The following is an 18,449-nucleotide window of genomic DNA, read 5'->3' as shown; positions in this document are numbered from 1 at the left end:
AGTAATAAGCTATGAAACAAGCAGGTATCAGTTACAGGTTAATCTAATTTATAATAGCAAAGCAGGAATCCCGCTGTGGGTAATTGAAAGGGGATTTCAGATTTTGTAAAGCTTACTTGACCATTACTGGAGGTCTGCCTTTTCATCGGTGCAAAATTCCCTGCTGAATCTTTCTGAAGGCTTTCCATACCTTTTCCCAGTTTGTTTCAGAAGACCATTTTGAAACAGCGCTTTTGTCTGAAAGAATGGGCAAGGCCAGAGTCAGCAGCCTTTTATAATTTGAAAAGCCAAACTATGTCGGAGCCAACCCAAGGGGAAGTCATGTATCTTAGGCATTCCCCTGGCACAGCCTTATAATTAAAGTGCCAAACGATGTCAGAATTCAGAACATGGGATCAACAAATAAGAAAGACTATTTGCATGACTGAAACATCCTAACGTTGCTGATATTTGGCAAGTTGATCGATCATCCATAAAGCTTCCGCAACCCAAACACTGGTAGGTGTGGGTCTTTTGGTGGGGAAGTGGCACATGTGAGGTCTTACAAGAATTTATATAGAGTTGCCCTGTATCATTGCTTCTGTACCCTGGCATAAATCTGTACACGTTTCATAGCTGAGTTCCCCCCTATCATTTCCTTTCCTACAGAGTCTTTAAGAAGCCCTTTTGTTGTTGTTCAGTCGCACAGTCAAGTCCGACTCTTTGCGACCCCATGGACAAAGTCACACCAGGCCCTCCTGTCTTCTGCCATCCTCCGAAGTCCGCTTAGATTCATGTTTGTTACATCAGTAACGCTTTCCGGCCATCTCCTCTTTTGCCGTCCCCTTCTTCTTTTGTCTTCTGTCTTTCCCAGCATCAGGGTCTTCTCCAGGGAGTGCTCCCTTCTCATTTGGGGGCCCAAGTATTTGATCTTCAGCTTCAGCATCTGACCTTCCAGGGAACAGTCGGGGTTGATTTCCCTTAGGATTGACTGATTTGATCTTCCTGCAGTCCAAGGGACTCTCAAGAGTCTTCTCCAGCACTTCTTCTCCAGCACTTCTTCTGCGCTCGGCCTTCCTTATGGTCCAGCTCTTACAGCCATACATTACTACTGGGAATACCATCGCTTTGACTATACGGACTTTTGTTGGCAGGGTGATGTCTCTTCTTTTTATTATACTGCCCAGGTTCACCATAGCTGTCCTCCCAAGGAGCAAACGTCTTTTAATTTTAAGGAAGCCCTTTAGTCACATAAAAATCTTTGCTTGGGGTTCCCTCCACAACCAGGTATCCTAGCACCCCATCTGCCCCTCCAATAGACGTTAAAACATCTTTCATTTTAAAAGAGCTGGCATTTTAAAAGAAATGGCTTTCATTTTAAAAGAGCTGTGTCAAATTCCCTACTGAACCACATTCGGCTCTGGAGCCGGTAGGTTGAAGAAAGACTTCCTGCTCCATGGGTCCCCAACCCTCGGTCTGTGGACCAGTACAGGTCCGTGGCCTGTTAGCAATAGGGCCATGAGTTGTATAATTATTTCATTATATATTACAATGCAGTAATAATAAGATGACGACATTGGATTTATATCCTGCCTTGCACTCCAAATCTCAGAGTGTCTCACAATCTCCTTTCCCTTCCTCCCCCACAACAGATACCCTGTGAGGTGGGTGGGGCTGAGAGAGCTCTCACGGAAACTGTCCTTTCAAGGACAGCTCTACCAGAGCAATAGCTGATCCAAGGCCATTCCAGCAGCTGCAAGTGGAGGAGTGGGGAATCAAACCCGGTTCTCCCAGATAAGAGTCTGCACACTTAAATATACCAAATAAAGTGCACAGTTGCATCATCCAGAAACCATCACACACACACACACATCCTGCTCTGTGGAAAAACTGTCTTCCACAAAACCGGTCTCTTATGCCAAAAAGGTTGGGGACCGCTGCCCTACTCCAAATCTAGGTGCTGTGACCGCTGTTTCAAGCATTGATCAGCAGGAAGAGCACCAGCATTAAGGATGCTTGCAACTAAATTGAGGCAAGGAGGTACAGAGCCTGCGTTTGAGTTTTTGCAATATTTTTTTTTGCCCTCGAGGCAATTAATTACTTTCTCTTTACCCTCACCACTTTCCAGGTTTAATCTGATGTTGGATGCATTTGTCCTGACGGGGTCTTGTTCAATGTTAGTGAATTAATGTAGGAGCAGAGGAACCTAGTTCACAAATGTGGCGTTTAGAGACAGAGACCATTCCTCCTGCATGGGTCAACCCAAGGGGAAGTCATATATCTTAGGCATTCCACTGGCACAATGTGGAACCCAAGACGTGACTTGTTCTGTATCCCATTTGCCCCAAAGGGCAAGCTGCAATATCCCCTTGTCGCCACTGAAGGGCAGCAAAATGTCTTTGGGCCGGCCCTGGAAACAGAATTGGTACAGCCCAAGGAACTGTGCAAGAGATAGACACAAGCACATCTGGATGTTTCTCTTGCATCTCTCTTCAGCAGCAAACTTACAACTCTCCTCCACTGTTAAAGTGCCAAGCCAGGAGGCCACTGTGTCATTGTAGGAGTCTGAGACAATCTCCCACTCACAGTGGGAGCAGCCAAACCAAGCATTTCTGGCTGCTGCTGGGTCTCAGCACAGTGGATCCTTGATGCCAGCCCTACTCTGCCTCGAAGCCAGGATTTGGAAGTTCAGGGGAGGCCTTTAATTTTGGGGACTGCACTCAGCGGCCCCAACCCATGGCTGCTGTCATGCCGTCTGGGGCCCTGCACGGCCTTCCCTTCTATCCTTGCCACTCTTGCGGCCACAGCCCACCCTTACCTATCACTCACGTAGCACTTGGCCAGCAGCAGAAGCAGTCCCAGCCTCCCACAGGAGTTAAAGGATCCACCAATCACCTTTTAACTAGCAGAAGAGCTGGCCCTCCTCCCCAGTGCTGCCGCCTGCACTGGGAGCAGCCTCATAGCTAGGGGCCATGAGGGGAGGGGGCCGCAGGGGGAGGAGGCCTTTTAAATAATTCAGGCGGCTGGTGACTGCTCCTGCCACCTGTCCCGTGCTATTTGGACCCCACCAATGAGATGATTTGTGGGCCCTTTAAATGGCATGGGAGGGGCAGCAGCTGCTCCTGGGTGCCCCTCCCCCTAATTTAAATTGCACAGAAGAGAGAGGCAGCCTGGAGGTGAGGGGCCTCAAACTGTCAGGGGGGCAGGTCCCATGGGCCCCTGGTTAGCTACGGGCCTGACTGGGAGAGATGGAGGTGGGGAAGGCAAGGGCGGCAGGAGTGTGGGAAAGGCAGAAGAGGTCCCAGGGGCTCGTTGGGGGCCCCAAGTCAGGGGGACCCCATCCAGAAGTCGTGGACTGTGCGCTCACAGGCCCCCTTGTAGCTATGGGCCTTGCCCTACTGTCAGCAGAAGACTGGCGGTTTTCTCCGGCCCCCTCACCAAACCCAGGCATCCCCCGGGTGTTTCAGTGACTGAATTGTTAGCATCAGAAACATACCAGACGAATAAGACTGAACACTTATTTTTAAGTTCAGAATCCTTTTACCTAATTAAGGAAGGCATTAGTTATATCACTTTCTCAAATAACGGCTTCTTTACAGGATCCTCTTTGAGTACTCTGCTTTGCTTACAGTCATTGTTGCAGAAGGTGGAGATATATATATATTTCAGAATTGCTTCAGCAGTTTTAGGGGAAGTCCTGGAAATATTTACCCCTGAGCCAAGAGGGAATCTAGAATGAGAGAAGTGTGTGGGGTTGTTTGGTGCACTCTCTCCTTGGGGTAAGGCTCATACCAGCTGCCACTCTTTCTCATATATATAAAGAGCCCCGTGGCTCTGAGTGGTAAAGCTGCAGTCCTGCAGTCCTAAGCTCTGCTCACGGCCTGAGTTCAATCCCAGTGGAAGCCGGGTTCAGGTAGCCAGCTCGAGGTTGACTCAGCTTGAGTACCCAGCTTGCTGCGGGGGAAGTGTAGATGACTGGGGAAGGCAATGGCAAAACACCCCGTAAAAAGTCTGCCGTGAAAACGTTGTGAAAGCAACGTCACTCCAGAGTCAGAAACGACTGGTGCTTGGACAGGGGACTACCTATAATTTTTCAAGGTGGATCTGGATGGGCAGCTGTGTTGGACTGAAGCAATAGAACAGGGATGTTGAACTCATTTGTTATGAGGGCCGGATCTGACATAAATGAGACCTTGTCAGGCTGAGCCATGTCGGGCCGGGCCATGTGTGTACCTATTTAAGCAGAGATATAAACTTTATAAAGGACACAAACAAACACAATTAAAGAGTTTTTAAAAAAACTAAAAATGCAACATGCTTAAAACATTAGCACTTGTTGGTCTTAAAGGTGCTTTCTTTGTATCTCTCTCATGAGATCCAGGGAACAGGCCAAAGAAAACTCTGTCTCTTTCCTTCCTTCCCCAGGGGACCAGGAGGGAGAGAAGCCTCAGCCAATATAAGGAAGAGAGGCTTGGCTTAGTAGCTCTGTTGTGCAATTGAGAGAGCCTGGCAAAGCAAGCTCTCTCACCTCCCTTCCTCCCCAAAGGAGGAGCCTCAGCCAATGAATATAATAGAGGTTTTGCTCTGTAGCTCCTGTACAATTGAACAAGCCTTGCAAAGCAGTTGAGATGCAGATGGAAGCAAGAGAGGGAGAAGGAAGCAGATGACAGCCAGTTGCTCAGGGGAGCCCTCTGAGGGCCTGATTCAGCCCCCAGGCCACATATTTGACACCCCTGCAATAGAACATTGGCACCTTTAAGAAAAACAAAGTCTTATTCCAGGTATGAGCTTCCATGTGCAATTATCAACAATCAAGAATGTAATTACACATGGAATGGTAGATTTAAATGTATTTCTCTGTTCTGGGAACAAGAAAAACACTACACAGCCCCTAATGAGAATTTAGAAAAATTCTACCAAACTCTACACAGAAAATTGATAGAATTGGAACCGAAGAACTGCTGCATTATCGGTGATTATAACGCAGTGTTCGATACAGAAAAGGATAAAAAATTTGAAGAACAAAAAAAAAGAAAGGTACGGAGTATTCTGCCAAAAGCCTTCTTAAAACTAGCGGATGAATTAAATCTACTAGATGCATGGAGAACTAAGAACCCGTCAACTAAAGATTATACTTTTTATTCATCGGTGCATAGGTCCTGGTCAAGGATCGATATGTGTTGGCTGTCGGCTGACCTAATGCTGTCTCTCCAACAGGCAGATATTTTACCAAGAATCTATGCCGATCATAATCCAATCCAGATTAATTTAGTAGAAACTTCAAAAAATTTTCGTTGGACTCTCAATTTGCAGATCTTGAAAGAGAACAAATTTTTGGAAACAGCCAAGAAGGAAACCAAAGAATTTTTTCAACATAATTTAGTTAAGGATACCAGCATGCATATTATATGGGATGCATTTAAGGCCTTTTTTCGGGGAATTACAATAAGATATGCAGCGAGAAGGAAAAAAGAACGATTGAAGTTCTACAATGAATTGGTTCTTAAATTAGGTGAGCAAGAGAAGCAGTTAAAAAAAAGGAACACAGAAGAGATAAGACTAAAGATTTCGGCTATTCAACATCAGATTAATCTACTATTAATGGAAGAAGTAGAAAAGAAGCTGAAATGGATGAAACAAACCCACTTTGAAAGTGCAAACAAAACCAGTAGATGGCTGGCATACAAACTAAAGAAGGAAAGAATTAAAAAAAATATAAAGTTACTTAAGGATGAAGAAGGGAATGAGTTCACACAAACTGACCAGATGAAAACGATAATTCAAAAATTTTATCAAGAATTATATAAAGGTCAAAATATTGATAACCAGCGGCAAGATGACTACATAGCAAAGACTAATATGAGACAGCTATCAAAGGAACAAAAAGAAAATTTAGAAAGGCCAATTACTATGCACGAGATTGTGGAGGCGATAAACCAGCAGAAAATAAATAAAGCACCAGGCCCTGACGGACTCCAAATTGAACTTTATAAAGTGTGCTGAGAAGAATTGCTCATTCCGTATAAAAATGTAATTGAGGATGCACAAAAGTATCATAGAGTACCAGCATCTTGGAAGGAGGCGCTGATTTCGTTGATATATAAGGAAGGTTCAGATCCAGCAGAAGTGAGAAATTATAGACCTATTTCTTTGTTGAATGCTGACTATAAGATCTTCGCTACCGTGTTGGCAAACAGACTCAAAAAGGTTATCGGCACTATTGTCCATGAAGACCAAACAGGTTTCATTCCAGGTAGACAAATGAGGCAAAATTTAAGATTCTTATTAAACGTTATTGAATTTTATAAGGAGCATCCAGAGAAACAGGTAGCGTTTATATTTGTCGATGCGGAGAAAGCCTTCGACAATGTGAATTGGAATTACATTTTGAGATCATTAAAGGCAGTGGGTTGTGGAGAAAATTTTTGTAACTTAGTGGAAACCATCTATACCAAACAAAATGCAAAGATTAATTTTAATAACACTAAATCGGATCGGATTGAATCGAAATAGCACAAGGTACAAGACAGGGATGCCCCTTATCGCCTCTCCTATTTGTTTTAACTTTAGAATCCTTATTGCAAAGAATAAGAGATGAAGACAGAATAAGAGGCACCAAAATTAAGGGAGAGGAGTTGAAGATCCAAGCTTTTGCAGATGATCTATTGTGTGTTTTGGAAGATCCTAATTCATCTATTGCACATCTGAAAGAAACATTTAAACAATATGGACAAGTAGCGGGACTCAAGATTAATGTCCAGAAGACGAAATTTTTTACTAAAAATATGGATAAAGAGCAAATCAATCAATTTGAAACTCAATCGGAATTTGTATATGGGAAAAAAGTAAGATATTTAGGAATCCAAATGACCAATGATCTAAAAGACTTATATCGAAACAATTATGAGAAATTAGTAAAAGAAATACAACAAGATTTATGCAGATGGAAAGATCTGCATATCTCACTTCTGGGCAGGATTGCAACCATAAAAATGAATGTGCTACCAAGAATATTATTCTTCTTTCAGATGATCCCTATCTTGCTCCCAAAGTCCTTCTTTCAGCAGATCAACAAAATAACTTCATCGTTTATCTGGCAGAATAAAAAGCCTAGAATCAGACTCAAGGTACTTCAGGATAGCAAACTCAGAGGTGGACTTACCCTACCAGAATGGAACTTGTACCATATGGCCTGCCGAATAGCCTGGCTAATAGACTGGTTTGCATTGAAAAATAAAAGAATATTGGTGATAGAGGGGGCAGGTTTGGGGAGAGGATGGCATGGATATCTCTGGTACCAAAATCCTCCACGAAATAGTTCCTTTTGGAGGCACGAGGTAAGAAGATCCCTTTACAGAGCTTGGATGGAGATTAGAAAGTTTTATTCTTATATTCCATTGTGGTTATCACCGGCAGAGGCTTACACCCATCCGAATCTTTATAACTGGAATAATCTAAGCTACCAAAATTTACTAGATAGGCAAAATAATTTGCGTACAGAAGAAATGGACCAATTGGATTGGTGGCTGAAGTGCCAAATAAAATCAAGATACCAAAAAGATAAAGAAATAGGCTTTGCTAAGAAACTAAATGATCTCGACCAAATTATCCAGACAGACCAGAAATTAGTCTCCAAAATTTATGAGTGGTTGCTTAAGGAAAAAATGCAAGAGGAGGTGGTGAAAGAATCTTGGGTAAAATGGCTGAGAGACTTTGGTTTTAGTATTGCTCTAGATGAAGGGAGAAACTATGGGAACGGAATGTAAAACTAATAAAGCCAGCTTTGTATAAAGAAAATCTCTATAAAATGATCTATCGCTGGTACTTAACTCCAGATCGATTGGCTAAAGCTTACCCTAGTTATTCCAATAAATGTTGGAAATGCAAAAAATCTAAAGGGTCAATGTTCCACGTTTGGTGGAAATGTGAACACGCAAAAAAGTATTGGGCTTTAATTAGTACTTGGACCCAGAAAATTTTGAAAATTAAACTACATCACTCCCCAGAATTATATCTTTTGAATGTCTGCAGAGAGACTTTCCCGCTCAAAACAATCAAGGTGTTAATGTATATTGTTACTGTGGCAAGAGTACTATATGCAAAATACTGGAAGTTACCAAAAATACCTTCCAGGGAAGAATTCATGGTTCAACTTATCGAAGCTGCGGAACTAGACTTAATGACTACAAGGTTACGTGATGGTAATATACAAAAATGTAAAGAGAGCTGGGAACCGATATATCGTTGGGTTAAAAGTAAAGGTATATTGTTGGATTAATAGAAATGTATAAAGTTATTCTCTGATCACTCCCGGGATGTTTGGGAGGATGGATGTGAGGTGGAGGGAGACTGAATACGATGATGTGACTGTGAGATATATGTTTGTATATGTTTTGTATGTTTAAACGCTTTTGTTTTTCACTTGGGTGCAATAAAAGAATTTAAACGGAAAAAAAAAAAAACACTACACAGCCAGTGCCCCCCCCTTCAAAGAAAAAGATGCTGTAAGGTTTGCCTTTGTGTTTCAGAGGTGTACCCAGACAGTTGATGACCATAAAACCAAGCTTGTTATTCTTTTAATCAGTTAAAGACATCGTCACTATTTTGCATGCTAACTTGTTGCCCACTGTCTATATGTATGACTGCTATTTCTAATTCCCTTTCATTGTCAGACGAAGTGTGTTTGCACGCAAAAGCTCATACCTTGAATAAAACTTCGTTGGCTCCAAAGGTGCCACTGGACTCAAACTTTGTTCTATTTTTAAAGGTGTTTTTCCAAAAACCAAAACCAAAACCCTCTTCAAGGTAGTGGTAGCTCCATGCACCTGTTGGTCCCATGTTGACTGCAGCCGTGGCAATATTGTTTCTCGGCAAGGCTAAGGAGATGGATTGGGGCCCTTGTTCTAGAGCATTCACCAAAGGCTAGAAAGATATTTTAATATAGATACATCCCAGACAGCTCCAGAACCACACACATGCAGAAACAAATGCATACACGCTTCACCCTCTTTTCCTCTTTCACCAATTCACAGCTCTCTCTCTCTCTCTGATTTATATCCTGCCCTCCCCTGATGGGCTCAGGGCGGCTAACAACAGTTAAAAACATTACTAATTAACAAACACAGAATATTAAAAATAAAATATATAATAAAACATTTCCATACATATCAACAGTCATCAATCCATTCATTAAAAGTCCAAGATGGCAGGTTTCTGATTTCTGCCATATTAATTCAGTGAGATTGTTGGTGCTGTAAGGTAATAGCCACCTCCCCCTATCCGTCGAATGCGAGTTTGAATAATTTGGCAGGTCTTGCGGGGCCCTGATGTTTTCGGGGAGGGCATTCCACAAAGTGGGGACTATTACCGAGAACGCTCTGGCTCTGGTGGTGGATAATCGAGCTTCTTTCGATCCAGGGATATTAAGCAGATTTTGAGACCCTGAACGTAGTGCTCTCTGGGGTACATATGGGGAAAGGCGGGCCCGAAGGTAGACAGGTCCCAGGCAATATAGGAGTGTCAGACCTGAATACAGAAACCGCGTCTGCTTCTTCAGTGCAAAAACCTCTCTGGTTATCCTTGGGTGAATACATACACACCGAACCAACATTGAAAGAAACTCAGTTTTCCTTGTATATCAAATAACTAAATTTGCTTGGAGTTGCTTATTTTGCATACTTTCTTCCTGTAACATCCATGGAGAGGAACATTAATTCTCTAGGCAGGACATCGAGCCCTGCTTCCAAATCCTTAGCACTAGCCATCCTTCCCTCCGGTGACGGATATTACACCAGACATTGCCTGCCTGCTATCATGCCTGTATGACTTTTTCTGTAAGAGGCTAGAAAAGGAGAGCTCCTCAGAATGCTATATTTGGTACCACAGTATCTCTAATCCAAAGTATGTGATAGTCTTTAATGAGACATACCAATAAGGTTTTTTTAAAAATTGCATCATTGGAAAGACCATTTCCATTGCAACAATTTTCTTTGGTACTTTCTCCCATTTTTGTGTTTTTGTTTTATTACATTTGTTCAGGGGTGGAATTCCAGGAGAGCCAGTTTGGTGTAATGGTTAAGTGTGCCGACTCTTATCTGGGAAAACCTAGTTTGAGTCCCCACTCCTCCACTTGCAGCTACTGGAATGGCTTTGGGTCAGCCATAGCTCTCATAGGAGTTGTCCTGTAAGAGCTCTCTCACCCCCACCCACCTCACAAGGGTGTCTCTTTTGGGGGGGGGGGAGTAAAAGGAGATTGTGACTGCTCTAAGATTCAGGGTATAGGGTGGAATATAAATCCAATATCTTCTTCCTTTGCATATTAGGCCACACATCCCTGATGTAGCCAATCCTGCAAGAGCTTACAAGGGTCTTTTTTGTAAGCTCTTGGAGGATTGGCTACATCAAGGGTGTGTGGCCTAATATGCAAAGGAGCTCCTGGTAGAATTCCACCCCCTGGAGACCCCAAATGCACTGTTAATGTAGCATATGACTTTAGATCCTATCAAGTCTTGAGGTGTTTCCTAGACTTAGAAGCAGGGCTTTTCTGAGCAGGAATGCAGTTCTGGTTGGCTTGGCTTCAGGGGGTGTGGCCTAATATGCAAATGAGTTCCCACTGGGCTTTTTCTACAAAAAGACCCATCCTTGCTTAGAAGTGATGTCCATGGATGATCTGTGCACCATTGTATAATTGAGACTTGCGGAGACCTTGGGGGAGGGGGGGAGGGAGAAACACTGGCAAAAAGTACAACTTTATTCCTTTTGTGCTGTAGTTTTCCGAGGAGTGTGTAGCCTGTGAATGACAGCTAGGTAAGCAACATCTTCTGATAATTCCCTGTGGTAAAGAATTGCTTCCAGTCCATTCTTTTTGAGCGACTCATTCGTGAAAAGGTCAGTCTATTGTGGGGTTTGAATGGACTGAGAAGTGCCTCAAAAGGGGATATATTACTAATGTGCGTCACTGTTCATTAATACGTCTGCTCGTCACTAGAACAATGTTCTCTAAAGCACCATCAGTGGTTGGTTACAAAAAAATTGGCTGCGTGTGTGATAACATTGCCTCTGAATTTCAGGCAATAGAGTTGTCATTTTAATTTTACTTCATTTTGCAAGAATGCATTTTGTAATTCATTCGCAACGCAAAGAATGGCCGATCCAGTAAAATCAATTGTGTGTGATGAGTCATCTTGCTTTGTTTATAATATCTGCTTTTTCTATAGATATAGATATAGGGTTTTTTGTAGAAAAAGCCCAGCAGGAACTCATTTGCATATTAGGCCACACACCCCTGACACCAAACCAATCGGAACTGTGTTCCTGTATATTCCTGCTAAAAAAAAAGTCCTCTGTACACATAGACACACACACACAGGGGGCTTTTTTTGTAACAGGAACTCCTTTGTGTATTAGGCCACACACCCCTGTACTAAGAGCCCTGTCAGCTCCTGAAGGATTAGCTAAGCAGGAGGGTGCGGCCTAATATGCAAAGGAGCTCCTGCTACAAAAAAAGCAGGGTGGAATATTACAGGATTGTAGACCAGCGTCTCCGTTCCTGTGGTACCATTCAGATAAAAGATATTGCTCATTATATTCTATTTATGTTTTAAATTTATTTATGTTTTTATTTATGTTTTAAATCTTGTTCATAGTTCTGTATTTTACTATGGTTTTTTAATGTTTTAATTTTTATGGCTAGAAGTAAACTATATTTTGGAGGGGTTTGCTGGGTTATTATAGCCTATGGCTACAACAATAAAATACTTTGAACTTTGAGCTCCTGGAGGATTGACTTCATCAGGGGTGTGTGGCCTAATATGCAAAGGAGTTCCTGCTACAAAAAAGCCCTATCATCCATCCATCATCTATCTATCTATCTGTCTGTTTGTCTGTCTGTCTATCTATCTCTATCCATCTATCCATCCATCCATCTGGGAGGGTGGAATATTACAGGATTGTTTAATGCACACCATGAACTTGTTTGCAACCTGATCTATCGCCCTCCCCTTTCTTTAGTGATTTCAAGCCTGCTGGGGAATCGGCGAGCAGAAGCAACCACCAGCGAGCAACGCCTCGGTTTCCGCGACTGTCACGGAGCCATCAAAGAGAGCCACGGAACCTGGAACCTCAAAGTGGTGGTGACCTTTGACTCTAAATAGCTGCAGCCGCTCGTATCACATACTTTGATGAAGTGGCCCCATTGATTTTGTTCTGGTTTGATTCCGTAAGCTTGAGCTTAGAGCCAGAAGGGAAACCCCTCTGTGTTAAGGATCACTGTTCTGAATTAGCAGATCTTTTTTTTTTAAGTAGCAACTCTCCCTGCCCCCATCAATGGACATCTTTTTGGCCACAGTCTCGAGAACTGGCCGGTGTTTTCACTGGGTTGCCAAACTGCATTTCTACTTTCTCTTCACCATCCTGGAGTTTCTTTGGTTCTGGGGTGATGGCCTTATGTCCAGCTCATCTTTGTTTCCGAAGGCTTATCCATTATTAGAATGTTATTTCCCTCGCCCCTTTTATAACTACAGCTAGAACAGTAGAGTTATTTCCTTCCAAACCTTCTTTTTCATTTCCAAAATGTTTGTTTTACTTCACGCATAACAAAGGACAAGAGTTAAACCAAGGCTGATCTAACTGAGTTTCTGCTCAGATATTCCCAGATCTTCTGCCAAGCGATGAGTGAATTTCATCAGATCAGTTGCTTCACAAATGAAAGCCTTATTTATTTATATTTTTTTTGAGCCAAGCACTGGAATTATTAAGTTCCTCGAGGAAATCAAGGGCAAAAAAGGCTTGAGGAGAGGAAAGAGGATTTGACACAAGGCGGGATGGTTTTCCAACTGTTTGTCTGAACTCTGTTATTGATTTCTGGCTGGGGTATTAGAAAAACACTTTCTCAGCATCCAAGTAAGACGAGGCTTGGGGGCATTCATGAAGACGCACGAAGGGACATCGCTGAGAACCGCCTAACAAAAGTGCCTATTGCTCATCTCTTCTAACGGATTATATTTCTAGCGAGGAAGTGGGACAGACGGTTAAAAGGAAACTGGGGGAAGGGGCTGTTACATGCAGTGGGTGTTTGCGGGATCTCTTAACTGGCGCTCAGATGGCCACTTCTGTGGATCATCAACAACACCCCAGCCTGGCATACCTCTTGTGTTTTCTGAAGAATCGTCTCCGCCTCTCCTCTGCACCAGGGTCACCTCCCTTGAGGCACGTTATGCAAATCCAAACTTGTTGCATTACCATCTTACTACGACAGATACAAAACCGCTTTCCCAGAGACATGTATATATGCCGATTATTAATGCATTCCTCCCCCACCCTCCAATAGCAGTATTATAAAAATGTTTACCAGACTTAAGATTTCGATCTGCTTAGCGTGAGGTAGCAGTAACCCTGGAGAGTTTGTACGGGAAGGCGTGTCTCGGTCAGAACTCTGGTGCGAGCAGTGTTTGCAGAACCGGCATATTCATGGGACAAAATGGTGCGCGCGCATGATGCTGAAGCACATGACTTGTGTTTTGCATAGACTGTAGACCACTGCATTTGACTTCGGGGAGATATCTGGATAGAGCAAGGTCCCCTTCTCCTTCTTTTCCATCCTACCTGCTCACACCTGGGAAACCTCATTTAGTTTTGACCTTTGTCTCAATGGGATGTTAAAGCGAATTTGTTTGTTTTTCTGGTTTTAGACTGCAGACTTTGAGGGTGAGCTGCATCATTTGAGTAAAAGCCTGCTGACAAGGCCTCAGCAAAACCATCAACAAGAGAAAAGCTGCAGAAGTTGTTACTAGAAAAAAACCCAAGTTTACATGTAAGAACAATCTTGGTGGATCAGATTTAGGGTCCATCCGGTCTAGCATTGGGTTTCCCCCCCCCCTCCATAGCATCCCCCCATAGTATCCATTTGGATGGCTCTGGAGTACCCCTTATTCAGAGGACTAATTTAGTCATCTTATTTAAGCCATCTTCAAGTACTTGAAGGGCTGTCATCTAGAGGATGGTGTGGAATTGTTTTCTGTGGCCCCAGAAGGTAGGACCAGAACCAATGGGTTGAAATTTGGGGAGGGACGGTGGCTCAGTGGTAAAGCATCTGCTTGGGAAACAGAAGGTCCCAGGTTCAATTCCTGGCATCTCCACAAAAAGGGTCCAGGCAAATAGGTATGAAAAACCTCAGCTTGAGACCCTGGAGAGCCGCTGCCAGTCTGAGTAGACAATACTGACTTTGATGGACCAAAGGTCTGATTCAGTATAAGGCAGCTTCATATGTTTATATGTTTAAATTAAATCAAAAGAGTTTCCGACTCAACATTAGGAAGAACTTCCTGACCGTTAGAGTAATTTCTCAGTGGAACAGGTTTCCTCGGTTTTTTTGAAGGTTTTTAAACAGAGGCTAGATGGCCATCTGACAGCAATGAAGATCCTGTGAATTTAGGGGGAGGTGTTTGTGGGTTTCCTGCATTGTGCAGGGGGTTGGACTAGATGACCCTGGAGGTACCTTCCAACTCTATGATTCTATGAAGATCAGTTCAGTTCAGTTTGTTGTTACAGATTGAACATTTCAGTCATCTAGAACAACCTTAAAAGTCCCACACAGAATCTGCTTGTTAAAATTTTATGACTTGAGGGTTATAACAGTAAAAAAAGAATTTAAAAGATTATTATTTAACCCTTTCAACTATTTTAAAAAGTCACTTTAAAATTTGTTTAAAAGATTTACAGTTTGGCCTAATTGTCTTGCTTTTTGCGTTCTTTATAAACCTGGGAACAGAACCTAGCCACCTGTCTCGTTGTTTGGTGGTTCCTATATGACAGAAGTATTTAAGATTTGTTGATAGATCTGTCCTCAAGGAATCTGTCTGGTCCAGGGGTGGCCAAACTTGCTTAACGTAAGAGTCACATAGAATAAACATCAGATGTTTGAGAGCCACAAGACGTGAACGTCAGATGTTTGAGAGCTGCACAGGAGGGAAGGAGGGAGGGAGACTATATGGTGGGAGGAAGAAGGGAGGGAGAGGTGGAAAGAAATCAACTTTAACTTTAAATGCATTCCTCCAAGCCACCGGCTAGCTTAGCTTGGAAAAGTGACTTAAAGAGACAAATGCCTTCTCCAAGCCAGCCAACGAGGCAGTGGAGGCTTCAAGAGCCACACAAGATGTGCGAAAGAGCCACATGTGGCTCCTGAGCTGCAGTGTGGCAGCCCTGGCCTAGTCCCTTTGTGAAGCTATGCAAGCTAGTAGTGGCCATCACTACTTCTTGCAACAGAGAATCCATAAATTTAACTATGTCTTGTGTGAAGGGGGCGGGGGAAGTAGTTTTTCGCCTCTGTCTCGAATGTGCTGCCCTTTTTGGAATTCCCTGAAGTTCAAGAGGGAGAAAAAGTCCTTTCTGTTCACTTTCTTCACACCTAAGAATGCACTCCAATGAGAAAACAGCCCCAGAGATTTTTTTGGGGGGGTGGAACCATAGGCTGCGATTGCACACACTAAATAATACACTTTCCGTCCACTTTCAGTGCACTTTCCTACTGGATTTTTGCAAGTTCACTCAGTAAAATCCAGTTGTAAAGTGCCCTGAAAGTGGATTGAAAGTGCATTATTTCGTGTGTGTGATTGCAGCCATAATGTGTCACGGAATTGCCCTCTGCAGCATTCCTACCTAAGGAGTTCAGCACCTGTGCACAGGTGCCACAGCACGTCTTGCAGATCTCTGCTGTATTTTGCCCAAGACCTCACAAACTGACAGTGTGCAGATGCCTCGCAAACAGCTGGAAGCCGCACCTTCTTCCAACTTCTTAGGCTAGTGACAGGCAGTAGCTGAGCTGGAATCAGGGAGTGTGTGTATTTGCCCTATTTTCCGACTGAACTGGAATCAGCGTGCCTATCTGCCCTGTTTTCACTTCTTCTGGTTAACAGACTTTTCATGGTTTTATATTTGTTTTCAAAACCCCACAAGATCTGTACGGTCAGAGGCACCATGGGCTGAAAGAGATGCAGGTGCCACGCAATGGGTACCCCCCTCAAAACATTTTCAGTTCTCTTTTAAAAAAACGATTGCCCGTCTCCACCCTCGGTCTGGCATCTGACTTCTACCTGTCAGAAGCCAGAATGGCCGCTGTGATGAGCATGAAGCTCACCTTGGAGCTCTCAAGAGTCACACCTTACAACAAAAGGGGTTGACAGAAGCGTCCTGTGCTATTCCCAAGGTGTGTTTTGCCTTTTAACATGCTGAGGTGCAAGTTAGGCTGCGTGAAATCTTTTTGCAGAGCAGCAAAGTTGGTTCGTATCAGCAGAATTTCTCTTCAGGAAAACTGCCTCGTACGCACACAGCTTTTCTCTTTGGCCTTTTTGAAATGATAAGGGAATTTTTAATTTCTTTTTTAAAAGCCCCAAGCGAAATGCAGAACGATCTGGCCGTATATTTGATTGGTAAAATAATCTCTGTCTTTTTTGGGGTGGGTGGGGGGTAAAATAATCTCTCTCTTTGCGGCCAACCCGTATTCACCACGCCGCACACAGTCACAAGCCCCTCCCCCCACACGGAGCCTTAAAAAGAAATAAAACTCAATGCCCTGTGAACTGTAATCTGGTGATTGCAGGCGTGGCTTGTGCCAGTTTGGTGTAGTGGTTAAGTGTGCGAACTCTTATCTGGGAGAACCGGGTTTGATTCCCCACTCTTCCACTTGCAGCTGCTGGAATGGCCTTGGGTCAGCCATAGCAATCGCAGGAGTTGTCCTTGAAATGGCAGCTTCTGGGGAGAGCTCTCACGGCCCCACCCACCTCACAGGGTGTCTGTTGGGGGGGGGGGAGATATAGGCGATTGTAAGCCGCTCTGAGTCTCTGATTCAGAGAGAAGGGCGGAGTATAAATCTGCAGTCTTCTTCTTCTTGTGCCGTAAACCTGCATTTCTGTAAAGCGCAAACGGCTGGACTTGAATCTAAGCCACGTGAACAACAGAGACTGCACGGGGAGGAGCTTTTCTGCAACCATGTCTAACTCAGGTGTTGCACAATACAAAGACAGTCATCTGTGGCCAGTTCACAGCTCAGGTTTGCTGAACGTCTAGCACAGCTCTAAGAGCACAAATCTCTGGTTTATAGATAAACCAGAATTCTTCTACAGGGGATGTGTATAGACAATGGGAAAGCTGTAGGAAAGAGAGGGGCTATGATTCAATAGTAGAACATCTGCTTGATATGCAGAAAGTCCCAGGCTCAATCCCCGACAACTCCAGTCTCTTCCTCCTCCTTCCTCTTCTTTGTTTGGGCTCAAGCAAACTGATATTTGGAAATCCTGAATGCTTCTCAGGCATTAGGAGCTCTAAATTAGCATTCTCTTGGAAAGATGAGCTCTGGCATAATAATTCCAGGGAGCGGTCTGCAGCTTTGGTGGTACGTGTTTTTGTTTATAGAAGGTCCCGGGCATATTCCTTAGATCACCGGGTAAAGGATTTTAGCTAATAATAATTAATTCTCATATGGCATTGTGTGCAGAATAGGGATGGGCATGGAGCAGAAAAAAATGGAGGTTCGTGCTTTGAGGGTTTTCACAAACCCTGAAGCATGAACTTCCGTGAACTTCTCCATTGCATGAACCAGTTCACATTTGAGGAAATTCAGGGAGGGAGGGACCCAGAAGTAAGCCCTGACAGCATTTAAATGCCATTGGAGTCCATCACCCCCACCTAAGTGAGCCACCCAACTGAAGACATTTAGATGCTTTCGGAGCCCACCTCCAGGTTGGGCCAATCCGACTCAACTGAGCTCTGAGAGTGAGCTCTGGGGGCTTTTATAGCCCACTTCCTGGTGGGGCCAGCCCATACAAGAGCTTGCCCAGCCTGGTTCGTGCTGAACCGAGGTTCGTAAGTCAGTTTGTGCCCATTCCTAGTGTAGAATAATCAGGAGATTGTCCGTCAGTCACAAATTCTCGTTCTTTGTGTTACACTAGTGGTGAGCTAGACTTGTTTTTCGGGGTTGAGAGAGCTCTGAGAGAGCCGTGTGACTGGCCCAAAGTCACCCAGCTGGCTTCACGTGGAGGAGTGGGGAATCAAACCCAGTTCTCCAGATCAGTGTCTACCATTCTTGACCACTACATTAAAAATAGGCTAAGGGTTTCAGGTAGTGAAACTTCTTTGGGAAGAAGTTTCTGTGCCCCAGACTGTGGATTGCCACTGCCAGTTGGATTAGCCAGAACTGAGCAAGGTGGGCCAGTTTTCTGGCTCGGTACAAGACAGCTTCAGGAGTTCAGTGATGGCCTTTTGTGAAGTCGGTCCCATGTTCAGTGCTCAGCATCTCCATTTCAAGGACCGTGAGCTGCAAGTGACGGGAAAGTTCTTTCTGTTCCCAAGGCCATGAAGAGCTGCTACCTGTCAGCAAAGACAGCACTTACCTGTGTGTTCTTTGTGTGTTCATATAGTCAAAAATAGCTCTGCTATAGGCAGAGAAAATGAGTAACATTTTGGATGGACTTTGGAGA

General features: G+C 43.7%; 1 protein-coding gene across 1 annotated transcript in view; it reads left to right on the top strand.

Annotated features, from left to right (window-relative positions):
- Nucleotides 1–12,136, top strand: part of SNX29 (sorting nexin 29) — a 370,785-nt gene extending 358,649 nt beyond the window's left edge. The window contains exon 21 of the mRNA XM_060260506.1: nt 11,989–12,136. Within this exon, the coding sequence (XP_060116489.1) occupies nt 11,989–12,121 (133 nt within the window). The 3' untranslated portion in view covers nt 12,122–12,136. The remainder of the gene's footprint in view (nt 1–11,988) is intronic.
- Nucleotides 12,137–18,449: the final 6,313 nt, after the last annotated feature.

Source organism: Heteronotia binoei, chromosome 20 (assembly GCF_032191835.1).
Source record: "Heteronotia binoei isolate CCM8104 ecotype False Entrance Well chromosome 20, APGP_CSIRO_Hbin_v1, whole genome shotgun sequence".
In the NCBI taxonomy this organism is placed as follows: domain Eukaryota; kingdom Metazoa; phylum Chordata; class Lepidosauria; order Squamata; family Gekkonidae; genus Heteronotia; species Heteronotia binoei.
Note: the sequence above shows the minus strand (reverse complement) of the source record. Positions and strands in the feature narration are given on the sequence as shown.